The sequence below is a fragment of the Pituophis catenifer genome, unplaced genomic scaffold, assembly GCF_029215685.1.
Source record: "Pituophis catenifer annectens isolate HBS135680 unplaced genomic scaffold, rPitCat1.0.hap2 SCAF_6, whole genome shotgun sequence".
Taxonomy (NCBI): domain Eukaryota; kingdom Metazoa; phylum Chordata; class Lepidosauria; order Squamata; family Colubridae; genus Pituophis; species Pituophis catenifer.
In genome coordinates, this window is record NW_027256886.1 from 54,241,784 (window position 1) to 54,257,771 (window position 15,988).

A 15,988-nucleotide genomic window follows, 5' to 3' on the forward strand; every position below is an offset into this window, starting at 1 on the left:
CTACCAGCAGAATCTCCCAAGAATATCCAATATTACCTAAGACATTTCCAGTTATAAATAGAGCACACATCTTTATTATCTGGATTGCACTTACATTAAACAATAAACATACCGATCTAGAACCAAGTGTATATATATACAAGAATAAGTTCAAATTCTCTTCACCTTCGGCCCAAAGCTCTTCAGAGGCTTTCTTGAACAATACATGCTCTGTATGTATGTCATCCAACAGCCATGGAGATTCTTTTTTTAAAACCAAGTGCACTTTAAACTCCAAAGTTATTCACACAATTCAACAATCTTACTTGTCTTGCAAAAATGTCAAGGAATAGCCTCCTCTTACCTCTCTTCTTTTCTCATTTCCTTTTGCACCTCTTCCTCACTGGCCCTGACCCAAATCCAAATGGACTGCTAAGCAGTTCTTCCAGTCACGATTTGTTCACTCAGCAGTGAGATGCTGATCACACCTTATTCTTTTGGCCTCAGACCTTTCTTCAGCTGGTACCTTGGGTCGATTTTCTTTATGAGTGGGGCTTGTCCTCTGATCCACCTCCATTGACCCCAAATTGCAGACAGGTCTAGTTTTTCCCTTTGCCTCTTGCTTATGAGTAATCTTTCCAGCCCCAACTGGAAAGCTTTGTCTTTTATCTTTCCTTGATTTTTATAGGCTGCCTGACTCATTAGACAGCTTTCTTTCAAACTTGAGTACTTAAGTAACATTCATGTCCCATGTTAAATCTTCGATTCCAAGTCGAAGATTTATATTATAAAACCAATATAAAATGTTATACAGATGGCACCTGGCACCCAGGAGATTAGCAAAAATGTAATCCAAATGTAAGCCCCAAATGTTGGAAGTGTGGATATTACCAAGGTACCTTCTTTCATATGTGGTGCTCCTGTCCCAAAGCGAAGAGGTATTGGAGAAAAATACAAAATTGGCTGCAAAAATCAACTAATGAAAAAATTGAATTGATACCTGAAACATTCCTCCTGGGAATACAAAAACTAAATATGGGGAAAAAAAGAAGATATTTAATTATACATATACTTATTGCAGTGAGAATAGCATATGCCCAATATTGGAAAGGAAAGAATACACCACCAGAGGAACTCATTATTCAGAAAGTTTTAGAATGTGCCGAAATGAACAAATTAACATTAGAACTAAATGAAAAAAAGGATACAGAATACTATACTGTGTGGGATAATTGGTACAGGTGGATCGATAATTGAATAAAAAATAGATGAAAGTTAATACAAATTTTAAGATACATATATGAATTTGGAACTATGAAACATCAAGGAAGAATTGATCTAATCTGTGTAGGAAAGAAATACTGTCTGACAGTGTATTGTATTATAATAAATTTCAATAAAAATAAAAATAAAAAAATCTATGACTCCTTTTTATTTATTCAAGTTGCTTTCCTAAAGAAATAACTTTTTTTTCTTTTTCTTCATCCTCTTTTCATAGTCATTTCATCTAGGCTTCTGTTCCTGTTCTCTGGGTCATCCCTTGTTTGTGTGACAGAGTCCTGTATCTCATTCTGTGACACCTTTACCCATTTTCCCTTTCTCTTTCTTCTGTTCTGCCTTGGGATAACTGCAATCTCTGGCCATCCAGATTCCTAGCTCCTGAATTATTTCTTTGATTGTCATGGCAAATGTTTATCAGTTTTCACCAGATTCACTCATTTCTCCATCTTTATGCCATCCTTATATCATATATCTATTAATAACTGTAGAGATATACATAATACAAACAGCATCAAGAAATATGACAGTTTCATCAGTATCATTGTTGCTTATTGCACAGACAGTACATAATCCAAAATGTGTTGACCTAGAGAGCTTTCCAGATAAATGCTTGATTACAGCTTACACAAAGTACTAAATTTTAAAAGGGACTGAGCTGCAAGTCCCATCTCCCTCAGTAAGTAGGGCACTTCCTTCCTTTCAATAATCCTATTCAAGTTTCCAATTGCCCATGATTGTTAGAGGTAGGAATCCCATCCCTATTAGCCAGTAGATCAGACTTACTGTATTGATCCAAAGCCATGAACATGTTTATGATCAATAAGACATGCTCTCTTCTTTAAATACTTTGTTTCAGCCTAAATTTTATACTAATTTATACAGGTTTTTTTTTAAAAAAAATTAAATCATACCAAATCCATTTTAAAAAAAAAAATAACCCTGTGAATTCTCTTAACAGTCTGGGTGAAATATTACGAAGTCCTTCAGACCTCTTAAAAATAACATTTGGTATGAGTTTCTCTTCTTTAGGAGATTGCCTTTTATGCTGTGAACATTATTGTGTCTTCTCTAGTCCCGTTCTTCCATTGTTCCAACTCTAACTTTTCTTTCCTCTCTAGCACTAGTTTTTCTAAAAGAAGTCTAAATTGTATAGGAAACTTCCTGACTTGGAAATTTGCAGCTGAAACACCTACGTTTTACAGCTATCCCCCCCCCCAGGTTAAGGAATGAGATATGATATATGATATATGACCTTAGAGTATTCAGTTGAATAAGTGAGAAGCTTCAGACTGAACAGAAAATGGCAAGAGCACTCTAGCCTTTTTCTTTTTTCTCTCTGATTTCCTCTCCTTGACATGATCTGGGACTTTAGTAGTTCAGTTAAGCAAAAGTATTGCTCTCCTGCAGAATATCCACTTCCATGCAGAAGTTGGAGAGAATATGAAGCTAGTACTGTGAGCAGTTTGAACTCTTTTGTATATTTAGCTGAATTCCTGAAGAGGGGAACAGCTGGACAGATGTTTAGGGAGAGAAGGAGAGAGATTGTGGAGTGTCATACTCTCTGATTTTGTCCCTTATATCACCCCTGATTCCCATTGCTGTTCTATTTTTGGCAAAGATTGCATTAGCAGGGCTAATTGTTTGCATTGGTTTACTATAAGCAGACTGTGCAATTATTAAACATTTTTCCTATCAGTGGGACTTAGCTGCTCCAGAATTTTTAAAAAATGAAGAGACTGCCTTGATTAAGTTTCTGTTTCTTTAGAATCAGTAGCTTTCTCATGGTCTTCTCTATCTCTGCTTTCAAGCCTTTACTCAGCTTTTTATAAGCCAAGTGCAAGTTTAACTTTTTTTCTTCCAGATTGTGTATTAAAGAAACAATTTTTAAACAGACAAAAATAAACAATTTTGACTATTTCTCTTCTCATGTATAATTGGCAAATGATGATAGCATATGCCATTTTCCACACATCATTTTTTTTAGAAAATAAAACAATATTTCAAAGATAGGGTAGTATGGACAACTATTACAGAATAATATTTGGTGGCATAGTACCACATATATTTATTAAATGTGATTTTTGACAGAGATCCAAAGAATCTGTAAGGCACAGTATTAAGTTATATAGTGAGCAGGATGAGCTTGTTTCAATCAGTATTCATATACAATATATATGCTTCTGAGGTCCTTCAGGGAAAATATGAGACCAACACATAAATTGTATGTTTTAATAGCACACAACTGTATTGTTTCTACAAAAAAGCTTTAATAAAAATGATCAAGTTTTTCAATTATAGTACAGTAATTCATAATTTTCACCATTATTCAAACTTGCAGTTTGTTCCCCTCTTTTTCCCCAAGCTTGTGGCAAAACATCATTTTTTATCTAATGTGTTGCATATTTATCCCTTCAAATTAGAACACAAATTAGCTATGCATTATCAATATTTTGGAACTCATGTCAGAGGTACTACAAATATCTTGGTTTTGCATGCTTCTGCCCAGAAATTCATACCTAACAAAAAGATTGACATCGTCTCTTAGGCTCCACACTTTCAGACAAAGGGGAATTGAAGAGATTTTCTTCCTTTGCTCCAGGCTTAAATATTCATTGTTTTAGATACTGTAAGGCTATTGAGCAAATGGTAAACAATGCAATTATTGTGGAAATGATAGATGCTCCAGTGGAGTATTCCTTAAAATCAAAATTCAGAAGTAGTTGCTAAGTTATCAGACTTAAATTCTGTCAGACCATTGTGGAAACTTCTGGATGACATCAACGTTGCTTTCCACCAATTGGATTTTTTATTATGTGCCTTATTGTCATTACAGTGATAATTAACTCTTAGTGACCATCTAGATTTTTTTCCCATGACAACCTATCCCTCATCTGGTCCTTCAGCAATTCTAACTGTGCCCTCATCACCACTGTAACTGAGTCTATCCTTCTTTATGCAGCTGTTCCTTCATTATTTTGTTCATAGATCCTGTTTATATCCATCAAACTATTTAAAGCAAATGAAGCATCGTGACTCTAGCTATTTCAAATTCTGTTTCACTGCAATGGGAGATATGAATAAATACCATTTTTCATGGAGACTGCATCTGTGAACCTTTATTTGTATGTAATGCAAATGGCCAAACTATGAATAAAACTAAATGGGAATGGTTCAGTAGTACAACTATGCCAAGCTTTTGAAAATGGTACTTCACAATGCACTGGAGTGTGAACAAAGCACTTAACTTCAATGTGTGTAATCATTTATTGCAGCTGTGTTTTTCCAGTCCAGCTAGGTGGTCATTCATATATATGCAGGGGGCAGTTGCAGGAGTCTTATAAAAGATCCTAATATATTAAGCAGTGCTGATGGACAAAGCATCTAAAAGAGATTTCTATCCTTACCATTCTCTCTCCTCTTCCCTGCACAGATGAATATTGGGTTTAGAACTTTTGAAAATGTTTAAGCCTGGAGGTGCTTTTTTGTATCTGCAAATGTCTAGGACATTTGCATCATGCTATCAGATTAGACAAATGTAACATTTTGGATGGAACTGTCCTTTAGGATTTTAGTTTATGAAAAATTACTTCCCCCAAACTTCGGCTCTGCTTCGATGTTTCGTTTTTGGCACTTTCAAGTCACTGTTGATTCCTGGCAACCAGCTGGGCAGGTTTTGCAGTTTTCTTGACAAGATATTTGGAAGTATAGTAGCTTGCCATTGCCTGCTTCCTAGGCTTGAAAGACATCAACTGGTCAGCTGGCTTTGTGTTTAAGGCAAGACTAGGCTCAGAGTCTCATACTTTCTAGCCTGATGTTTTAACCACTGCTCTATACTGACTTTCTGCTCATAGCATATTATTTTTCAGACTATAAGACACACCTTACTGTAAGTCACACCTAAATTTACAAGAGGAAATCAACAAAAAAAAGTTTTTGACCCCCACGCGCCTCATTTTGAGGCCTTTTTTGAGCCTTTTTGAGCCTTTTTTTGGGGGGGCTCATTTATGAGGCTTTTTTCTGCCAGTTTTTGAGGCTTTTTCTGCCAGTTTTTGAGGCTTTTTTGCCCCCCTTTTAAGGGTTTTTTGGCCTGTTTTTGAGGCTTTTTTCAGGCTGTTTTTTTCCGACAAAAATTGTCCAAAAAAGCCTTGAAAATGGGCTGAAAAAAGCCTCAAAAATGGGCCAAAAAAGCCTCAAAAATGGGATGAAAAAAGTCCCAAAAATGAGCCTGAGAAAGATCTGAAAAAGGCCAAAAAAAGGCCCAGAAATGGAGTGTGCGGAGGCAAAAAAAAAAAAAAACCAGCTAGTGGGTAGCCGGGGCTTCGGCAATATTCAGTCTATATGACACACAGACATTTTCACCCCCTTTTGAAAGACAAAAAAGTGCATTTTATAATCTGAAAAATACGGTATTTTGTTTGTCATATGTTGGCTAATATTTTCAGTTGATGTAAGATATTGGTCTCGACCTTTACAGATCTAAATCAGCACCCACCAACCTTTTAGAAATGGTTCTGTGGAGAGAGAGTTTTCCGTGGACCAGAGGGGACGTGGTTTCACACGCTGCCTGCATCCTGCGGATGGGCTTCATTTAATTGCATGGTCTGGTTTCTGGCATGTCGTGGACCGGTGCCTGTTCATGGAGTGGGGGTTGGGGGGACCCCTGATCTAAACAACCTGGTACTGGGGGATACCTTCTCCGTACATTCCTCCCTATTATTCCTCCCTATTGTTTGTCTGTGGAGATTCTCAGTCATCAAGGACATATCTTTCCATCCACCCATTATCACAATGAAGCTTCTTGGATGAAAAGCGAAATGTTTTGTTCTTATTCCTTAAAGAAAAAAAAATAGTTTGAAAAAGCACCTTTGAGACTCCCTGTTCTTTGTTTCCTCCTTGCTGTTTGTAGCTGAAACATTTTGGTGGATATTGTCAAATAGCAGCCAACATCTAAAAATGGGGTCTTTTTGCCAGTGATGTTCTCAGAGTTACTCAGACTGCAAATCTTTATTTTATTAGACATCTGAGATGAAACAATTAATAATTAGAAGAGCCATTGTGGCCCAGTGGTTGGAATGCAGGAATGTACACTAATTCTGTCGACTGTCAGCAGTTTGATTCTTACTGGCTCAAGGTTGATTCAGCCTTCCATTCTTCTGATGTCAATAAAATGAGGACCCAGACTATTGGGGGCAATATGCTGACTCTGTAAACCACTTAGAAAGGCTGTAAAACCCTGTGAAGTGGTATATAAGTCTAAGTGCTCTTGTTCTTGCTATCACTGTGTCTTGTGTTTCAACAGTGTTGTCTTGAGTTATGGATCCTTTGTAATTCACCTCATTTATGATTTATGTAGTGGTTTATTTGTTATTTTGCGACTCTGAAGAGAGAACCAGTTTGTACTATGGTTAAGGCACCAGGAAACCAGGAGAGTGTGAATTTTATTGCCCCCTTAGGCATAAAAACTGGCTGGGTGACTGTGAGAAAGTCATTCTCTCTCAGCCCAACTCACCTCCAAGATAGTTGTGGTAAAAATAGGAAAAGAAAGAAGCATTAGGTATGTTTGCCGCCTTGTGTTATTTATAAAAATAAAGGTGACATAACAATAAATAAGTAATCAATAAACTAAAGCTCCCTCTGGACAACAGGTTTGTAAAACATTTAAAAAGAAAGCAATGAAACTCCAAAAATGCAATCAATTATAAGTTGTGTAATGTGATTTAATGTAAGCTACTAAAGTCAAGGAGGAAAAAAAAATCAGGATAGGAAGTTTTAGAACTATTTATGTAAAGGTCTTGTCCTGATAGTAACTGCAGATAGAAAGTGCACAAAGTTTTGGTCAAGCGCAGTTTTTCCTCCTTCATATACATCCCTCAAAGTATCCATCCCATTTCTCTCCTCTCCCTCATACACCCCCACCATACATAACATCAAAAAGAGAAGATAGATTAGTTAAAGAAAAATGGACATATAAAGTTCTTCCCTTCCTGTAATCCATGCACTATATGGTGAAATTGGATACTTCTGCAGATTGCATCTGCTTCTAGTTAAGCCTTCAGTTCAGCCCCCTCCGGGCAGACACTTGGGGTCAGTGCAATTTGAAGTAGAGAAGTAGCAGCTCACAAGGAAAGTGTTAAGCCCACACCTTCTGTTATGGCTTCTTCACTCTCATTATGTTTAACTGAAGTGGCTTTTTTGGTGCAGATCATAGTGTAGGGCATGTTTGTAATGTGTCATTTGGTCAGAAATCTGTGGATGTCCTACGGCCAGAGGGATTTGGTGGTTTTCTTGCTTGAAGACTGTGAGACCCACACTTATACTTTCTCGGGAAAGTGGTTCCTTCTGTGGTTTTTGACAAGCAAAACATTTTCTTGTGCCATGGAATGTTTGTTTTCTAAATCTTGCATGGCTTAAAAGTAAATGGAATATAATTGCTGTGTTAAAAAGCTACTTGCAGAAAAGCTCTCGATCTGCTAGCCAAGTCTCTGCCTTCAAATTAAACTAGTATCAGTCAATTAGGCTAAAACTGGACTCCATCCAAAACATTGCAGAGCATCACGAATTAAATATTCTAGCACAGCTGTTGTTTGTCCCAGTAGGTAGGACTGAGGAGAAACAGACTATACCACTGCAAGTATGCAAAGCTCTCCCTGGAAAAACATAACCCCTTTCCATGGGCTAGAAGCAGTGAGTGTGAGTGATACCACCTGAATGGATGAAATGATCAATGGAATTGCTCTTTCCCAAGAGTCTTGCTAGGAAAGCTGGAGTTTACCATAGACCTACAAAGCATTCTTTGTTTTCCTCTTCTTCCACTTTCTGCCTTAGATTTTACTTTTAGGTGAAGTACACTTAGAATATTTCTGTGTAAAATTAAGCTGTCTGCCTAGATTGAAGAACTGACTAAAACATTGCTGTGTAAACAGCACCCATTTATGGACATATATGAGTGGCTGTTATGAGCATGTCTACAATCTGTTGCTTTATGGGAACCATTTTTTTTCCTTTCATGCAAGAATGAGAGGTGGCCTGTGATTTGGCACATTATTTTGTGATGCAGCATTAACGTTACTTCCTCTAATAGTAAAACTTGTATAGAGTTTCGTCTAATTATTAACATATTGGGATGCTTATCTATAGCTACTTAAACTTCCTTTGAAGATTTTTATAAGTAAAGGGGAAGGGATATCGCTATCCAGATAAAAGCAACTTTAAAAAAAAAAATTTGTAATATCTTTGCTATAGATAAATGGGGCCTGAGCAAAGGTGACTAAGGCTAGTGACCATCATTTTTTTATGCTTTTCTCTTCTGATATTGGCTTCTTCCTTCCTTCCTGCATTGTCACCAAAGATGAAGTTGGCAGGAAGGGGTTAACTCAACTTTTTGTTAGGTTTAAAGCTGCTTCTTGTTCTATGGAGGACGTCTCTACTTAAGAATTGTTTCACCCAGCTTTAGCCCAAGGGCCAAGAACGGGGTGGGGGTGTGGAGATGATATAGCTAAACAGCCCAAGTTCTTCCTAGCAGCCAGTTTCTGGATAAGCAGGAAATTGCATCAGGTAAACAATCAGGGAAGAAATAATACTGTAACAAAGGAGCCTCAAAGAAGAAACCACACCCAGCCAACACTTTTGTGAGGCAAGTTACTATATATAAATAACCAGCAACTTCGCTCTTTTGTGCACTGATGAGAGTTACCTAGCATGCTCTGATGATATTACCTAGCATGGTAATGAAATGTTGGCAAAAAAACAACCAACCTCAGAGAACCACACAGTATCAACAATGAACCCAAAGAACAGGACCCCATTTGCTGCCACCTATTTCTAATGTTGAACTGAAGATGCGATTTCTGGTCTTTTCAGAAATAATTTAGGAATGAGCAGATATGAGACGTGAACACATTCTTGTTTGATAAACTAGTTGACTCACCCTTGCCAGGATGTTGCTTGCTGCTGAAAGTCAGTGTTAGGCCTGATATAATTATTCTTCCAAGAAATGAAGAAAAGAGTCTTGAAAGTAGTACAGGACATAACACAAAGCACTAGCATTAGGTATCGGGGCTGAACTATTTCAATCTTGACCACTAAAGCATTGGTCATCTGACCTTGTAAACAACCCTAACCATTATCCTAACCCTAAGAAAAACTCTTAGAAGTTCTGTTAGAACAAAATCCCTAAAAATAATGTATTGGCAAACTTACCAGAAATGCTGAATCCATGGGTTCACTTATGTTTTGCTTACAATTTGTAGCCATATCTATGATTCGGGGAGTCAAATCATTAGTGCTTCCCCTACTGATATTTGATTTGCAAACCAAAGCTAGAATTGTACAAAACTTTTGGGGGGAAGAAGATATTTGGGGAGCAGCAAAAGGGAATTCCTACTTTCAGCCACTAAGGAAGAACAGATGTATGATACAAAAGAAGGGTATTTATTCTTTGGTCTGCACCTTTTTATGCCAAATTCTGAATCAACGCAATAACTTTAGAAAGCAGGAAATGAGAATTTAATTCTTTCTTCCTTACAGACAAGTGTCCTTGGTATTCATCCATTGTGCAAAAATTTGGTAGATGCAGCAGCCGGTGCTTCACCAGTTACCTGGAATACCTCCTATTGTTACAAAGGAATACTTGACAGTCAAATCAAGATCAAAGTAGCACTAGAAGACAAATTCATGAATGAATAGGTTTTTGGGAGAAAGAAGTATAGAAAGTGCAAAATAGTCTACATGCAAATGTCAACCATCTGTATTTAAGATGTACTTATTGTTGGAGCTGTTCATATCAGATTGGAAAGAGTTACAACTTCAATTTTTGTCCAGTGAATGAACCATTTTAACTGTTTTAAAAACAAATTTTAACCTAGAAGACTTTCCAGATTTAAAGTGTAAAATATATTGAGCAACATTTTGAATGAATTACATTAGTTAATTTGATGGCATGAACTTTTAAAATCTGGCAACAATGGAGACAATTCTATGCTTAAAGAGCAGATTATATATTAAATAATTCAAATTTAGGTCATTTAGGCCAACCTCCAGTTCAGTGCAGGGGTCAGTGCAGTGCAGGATCCATACTGAAGCATACTAGGCTCCACTTGAGGGCTGGAGGGATACAAAGGAATGAATGTTGATTTCAGAAAACTAGCGGTCTTGCTTTCAATCTGCATTGAGATCTTCTATTAATTCATTAATCCAGTTCAGTTAATTCACATGTTCCATGCTAAAAATTAATGTTCAGGAATTTCAATTTTGTTTCTAATTTTCCTCTGAGAATTCAGACATTAAGACATTTGATCTTTGTGTATGTATAACATGAATGTTAATATTATAGTTGTGCAGTCTTTGGACTCAAGAGAAAAGGGTGCTTTGGACTCACATAACACTGGTTGGCAACTTCTCAAAACAACTGCATTTTTTCCCTGCGATTGGGTAACTGCCCTCTACAGCTGTAAAGCAATCCTGGGAAAATAAATGTTTGGTTTAAGAGTTGTTGACTTCCCCCCCTCAAATCTAAAGCATAACACAGTCTAATTAATATCAACATTGTTGATAAAATCACTTCAAATAGCATTGCAATGTGTGCTGTGTTATATTAAGTAAGTAGAAAGCGCCTTATGAAAGGTATGACTTTGCAAGTATTACAATCCGTTACCAGCAGATAATAAACTATTAACTCATAATGTCTAAGCCTATGGGGCAGAAATACCAAATTATCTACAGCAGTGGTCCAGGAACTGGAGAGAAAAAGATTTTTCTGAGGACCAGAAGAGGTGTGGTTTTGCAAGCTGCCTGCATCCCACGGATGGGGCTTTGCTTGTTTGTGCGGCCCAGTTTCTGGCATGCTGCAGCCACAGACTGGGATTAGGGACCCCTGATCTACAGTATATAGAAATATTCATTAAAATTAAGTATCAAAATTTCTATTTGGCTGAATTGGATGTCACCTTTCAACATCTATGATGTCACTATTTCTGGTTTGAATTTAGTAAATCTTCCATGATGAGCTTACCTGAATTGATCTCCTAAGTAGTTAATAAATGTTTGGTCTGGCTACTCGAATTTCCAGAAAAGGGTTGTAATCTAGATTAGAAAATTGAAAGAAAATACAGAAGACAAAAACAAACATTTTCATAAACCAGCCAAGAAAGGGCAGTGTCAAAGGTGTCTATCATTAAGTCTACCTGAATGATAAATAAATTCTTGGAACTTTTCAACTTTGGGAAAGGTTTGTTTGTTTGTTTGATGATGTCTCAGTCAGCCTTCTGTGTTGTTTTTCTCCTAACCTTATAGTTCACAGACTGTACTAATTGGAGTTCAAGCTTAACTTGAACCAAGCTTTTCAAGAATGCTGCTTGTTGTTTTTATTTGAGATGAAATATTTTGTATGCAGAATAATTAATACTAGAAAGTCAGGAAGATAATTGTGGACAATCATTTTTTCCTCTCTCCGTGATCTATAATTGGAACTGTACTACCTACAGCTCTCTATGAAATTCTGGGAAAGGATTCAGCAGTTTTATCTCTCTCCATCAATACATACCACACTTCAATTTCTGAAATGATGACAAATGACTTGAAATGTTGTGATGTATTGTTGGACTAAATAACATTTCTTCCTGCAGAACCTAATTAAATTTGGCCTGCAACAGAAACACAATTACATATGGAAACCATTTCTCAAAAGCATCTATTTCTTAAATACTTGGAATAAGAAATGGAATATAACATTACTTGCCAGTGATATAACTCATCCCCTAGACTGCGTTCTTGTAGAATAAAGCAAACTCTGGTTTACAACCACAAAAAATTATTAGCAGGTGCTTTAAAAGAAGGGAAAAAATATTTTGTCAGATTTCTCCATTTTCATTATTTGCAAATTCAGATACATAGGCACACATGCACACAATTAGTTCCCTATTTCAGTCATTTCAAATTTGATCAAAATAAAAATGATAATCTTAATAAAATTTATGCAAAAGATACAGTTACATTACTTGTCCTTGTCCAAGCTAAAGTAGGAGTGGCTACACAAGTCCAATTTCAGGAAATATGCATAATAAGAAGAAAAGAGTCAACATGGAAAGATGATTTAAAATATATTTATTATTAGGCACTTTAGATGGCTGGCAAGGTTTCAGTTTGTACACATAGCCATGCCTGCATTTACTAAGATTGTGAATAATGACATTTTTCCCCTTGTGCACTCTGTGGACAACACATTTGGGAAGTACCAGGTTGTGGAAAGCTGAAAACATGTCTTTAAATGTTTTAGTGGTAGTTGAATTATGTATGATTAGGAGTTGCGTTTTACTTTATTTATCTTCCCTTCCCTTCCGAATTATTTTCTCTGTTTCCTGATAGGTGTGTTTTCTAAACCTTCTATGAAGCAGGGCAAATAAACTTTCTACAACGACATAGAAAAGTTTATTTTCATGCATAGAATCTATATATTAATTTATACGAGATACCTAAATTGGACTTTTAATATGTACTAAATGTCTAAATGTGAATGAATTAAACATTGCACAATTTCAGCTGATTTATGTTGTACTAATTATAGATTTCATTATTTATTTTTAGCTTAAGTTTAATAGTTATTTAATTAGTCATGTTATATATCTTATCTTTATAACTATTTCTCATAATTAAAAATATTTTAGAAAGCTGTAGCTTTCATGACATTTTAAGTTCCCTGTTTATTTATTGCATTACATTCTTTTCTCATTTTTATGTTTGATTTTGTATTTTTTTTTAAGTGTTCAATAAAGGAATAAAGAAAAGAGTTTATTTCTATTTACACAGCTTAGCAAATGTTCAGCAGTATCACATAATGGTATCAATCCAGGGGTTGCTTTTCTCTTTTTAGATAATATGCTATGGTTATTATTTGTTTTGTTTTTTTAAAGTTGAGTCATGTTTGTAAACAAAAGAAAAATATCCACAGATTGACTCAGAAAGAAAAAAAAGCAGGCATTACATAAAAAAAAATTTTTTTAAAAAAAAATGCTGTTTGTTTCATGACTTCATAGTGGGAAAAGTTATTGCCTGGATTCTGCTTTTTTTTTTTTTTTCTTTTTATGGTAGAAAGTTGAATGGAAGTTTCTGTGAAGTGTGAAAACTTATTTAGGTTTATAAAAACTGTAAATGAAGACATACACCTCTCCCTAAAAGTACATAAAAACGGTGTTTTTGATCATCTATAAAGTAGGTAATTTCAGTACACCATGTACTCACAAAGCAAAGATGAAAAGAAGAACTGTACTCAACTTTTTATGGAAAGAAATACCATAGCAAAAACATGGAATCTTGATCGTGTTGTTTGTACATGAATATGAAATCAGAACTTAATACAAATCTTTAAAAAACCAAGTATTATAATAACTGCTGTACATGAAGAATGCAGAATTATCCGCTTTGTTACACTATCCTTGGTTGTCTGATTTAGAAAACTGGGCATGTGCACATACACAACAGAGAAGTGGTGTGTGTTATGTGTATATGTATATGTATATGTATGTTAACTTGATTTTGCCACTAGTACGTATTTTCTTTTGCTTGCCACCTTTCTTCTCTGATGTGAGTTAATGTAACTACATGGTTGCAGGATTGCAGTGGCTGATTGTAAGATATTCTGCCTTTTTTATAGTGTCAAAAAAATACTTTTTTTCCCCTTTCCTTAAATCCTCATCTTTTCATAGTTTTCAGGAACAGAAGAACTGCATGCTTAATTATGAGACTAATTTTTTTCTGGTTTGTGAGAAAAGAATGCTGGGTTGAATTTGGTTATTGTATATTTCTGGAAAGTTTGTTAGTTATTTGTAGACGGTTTTGGAATATTTTTGTTTATTAGTAATATATCCTATAACCTCACTAGAATTGTTAGCTTGAAGCAGCATATATGTCTCAATAATAAATAAATACAAATATTATTTTTGTATATTTTCTTATATCTTGGTACCTAAATGTATTTGGTTGTCAAGGAAATACTTTCTCCTGCTACATAATGAACTGATGATTCTCTCTACTTTTTCATAGTCTCCAGTTTATGTAGCAGAAGCCAGTCAAGATCTTGTACAGCAGATAAAGGAAAAACTTGAAAACAGCCCATGTAAAGAGCTGTTCTCACCCTGTGTAAAGTAAGTGCACTTTGGCATTCGAAGATCATTTTATTTTGTTGTTAATTTCCGTAAGACTTTTTTTTTGTAAATACATTTTCATAAATAGGCTGCTCGTTATAATTTAACATTACGAATATGAAAAGCAGTCCAGGCACAGATTCAGATAATTTTGAATGATTCATGTCCAGACCAAAAGTTAGGTTTTATCTGGATATCAACTTGTGATATAGATAGTCCTCAACTTCAGACCACAATTGGAAACAGAATATCCATTGCTAAGCAAGGAGTTGTTAAGTGAGTCCTGCCCAATTTTACAATCTTTTTTTGCCATGGTTGTTAAGTGAATCATTGCAGTTGTTAAGTGAATCATACAGTCATTAAGAGAATTCAGTTCCCCCATTGATCTTGCTTGTCAGAAGAAGCTGAGAAGGTCACAAATGATGATCAAGGATGCTGGATCCATTGTAAATGCATGCCATTTGCCGAGTGCCTGAATTTTGTTTATGTGAGGCTACAACAGTTGTAAGTGCGAGAATTGATCATAAGTCAGAACAGAACAGAATAACAGAGTTGGCCAGGATCTTGGAGGTCTTCATTCCAACACTCTGCTTAAGCAGGAAACCCTATACAATTTCAGACAAAATAGTTGTCCAATCTCTTCTTAAAAACTTCCAGTGATGGAGTACCCATGACTTCTGGAAACAAGTCCTTCACTTTTTTCCCTGCTGGTATAACTTTGAATGGTCACTACTTACAAATGATTGTAAGTCAAGGACTGCCTGTATGTGTGTTCTAGTCAAAAGATATTCCAGGGTGGAATGTTGACAGTAAAACAGGAAGTGCACAATGAATGAAAGCAGGTAAATGAAAGGAAGGTGAAAACAGGAACAGGCCAGACAGGCCTGGAGATGCCAGGCCCTAAGACAGGCATAGCAGTTGATCTGAAGGAAGGTGCTGAATTGATTCCCTCCAGATTTTGTCTCAACTGGAAAACCATAATAACACCCAAGACAGTCGAGGTTTCTGTTCAACTGAACTGCGACTTAGTCAGAACATTTTGACTGAACTTCCAAGTCATAATGCACTTCGTTTATGCACATAAGAAAACACATTTTCTGTTTTGTAGTCACTCCTTTTTAGTGCTTGTTTAATTTTTTTTATCATTAGGTTGTGGAATCCACATAGACAAAGAAACATGCAGATGTTTCAAAATGGCCTCCAGGTCTAAGAGACCTGAAATAGGAGGAGTATTTTTGTAGTGTCATCCTTTTGTCCAAAGAAAGGCTTATCCGTTTCACAAAGTTAGGACTTTCTTTTTATTGTACCCTAGAGTTCCATGTGTAAATATTGTATCTTAGAACGGCTGATGCTTTTGTAGTGCCATGCTATTTGCCGGGCCTTAAGAGAAGAAAATATCAAAAGAGAGAGATCATTAAAAGCACATTATTTCCAGCAGCTGTTTTTGTTGTTCATGGATGCTTTACAGAGGTATTTGTAAAATTTAGAAGCTTTCATACAAGTAATTATACTTCTGTCTTTTAATTTTACTATTCTCATTTTGTTCTTTGATGGAAAAGAACTATATAATTATTCATGGCCTTAGGAGCAAT

General features: G+C 35.8%; 1 protein-coding gene across 1 annotated transcript in view; it reads left to right on the forward strand.

Annotated features, from left to right (window-relative positions):
* GRK5 (G protein-coupled receptor kinase 5) overlaps window positions 1–15,988 on the forward strand; it is a 93,505-nt gene that overhangs the window by 48,983 nt on the left and 28,534 nt on the right. The window contains exon 4 of the mRNA XM_070944871.1: window positions 14,296–14,396. Coding sequence (XP_070800972.1) covers window positions 14,296–14,396 — 101 coding nt within the window. The remainder of the gene's footprint in view (window positions 1–14,295; window positions 14,397–15,988) is intronic.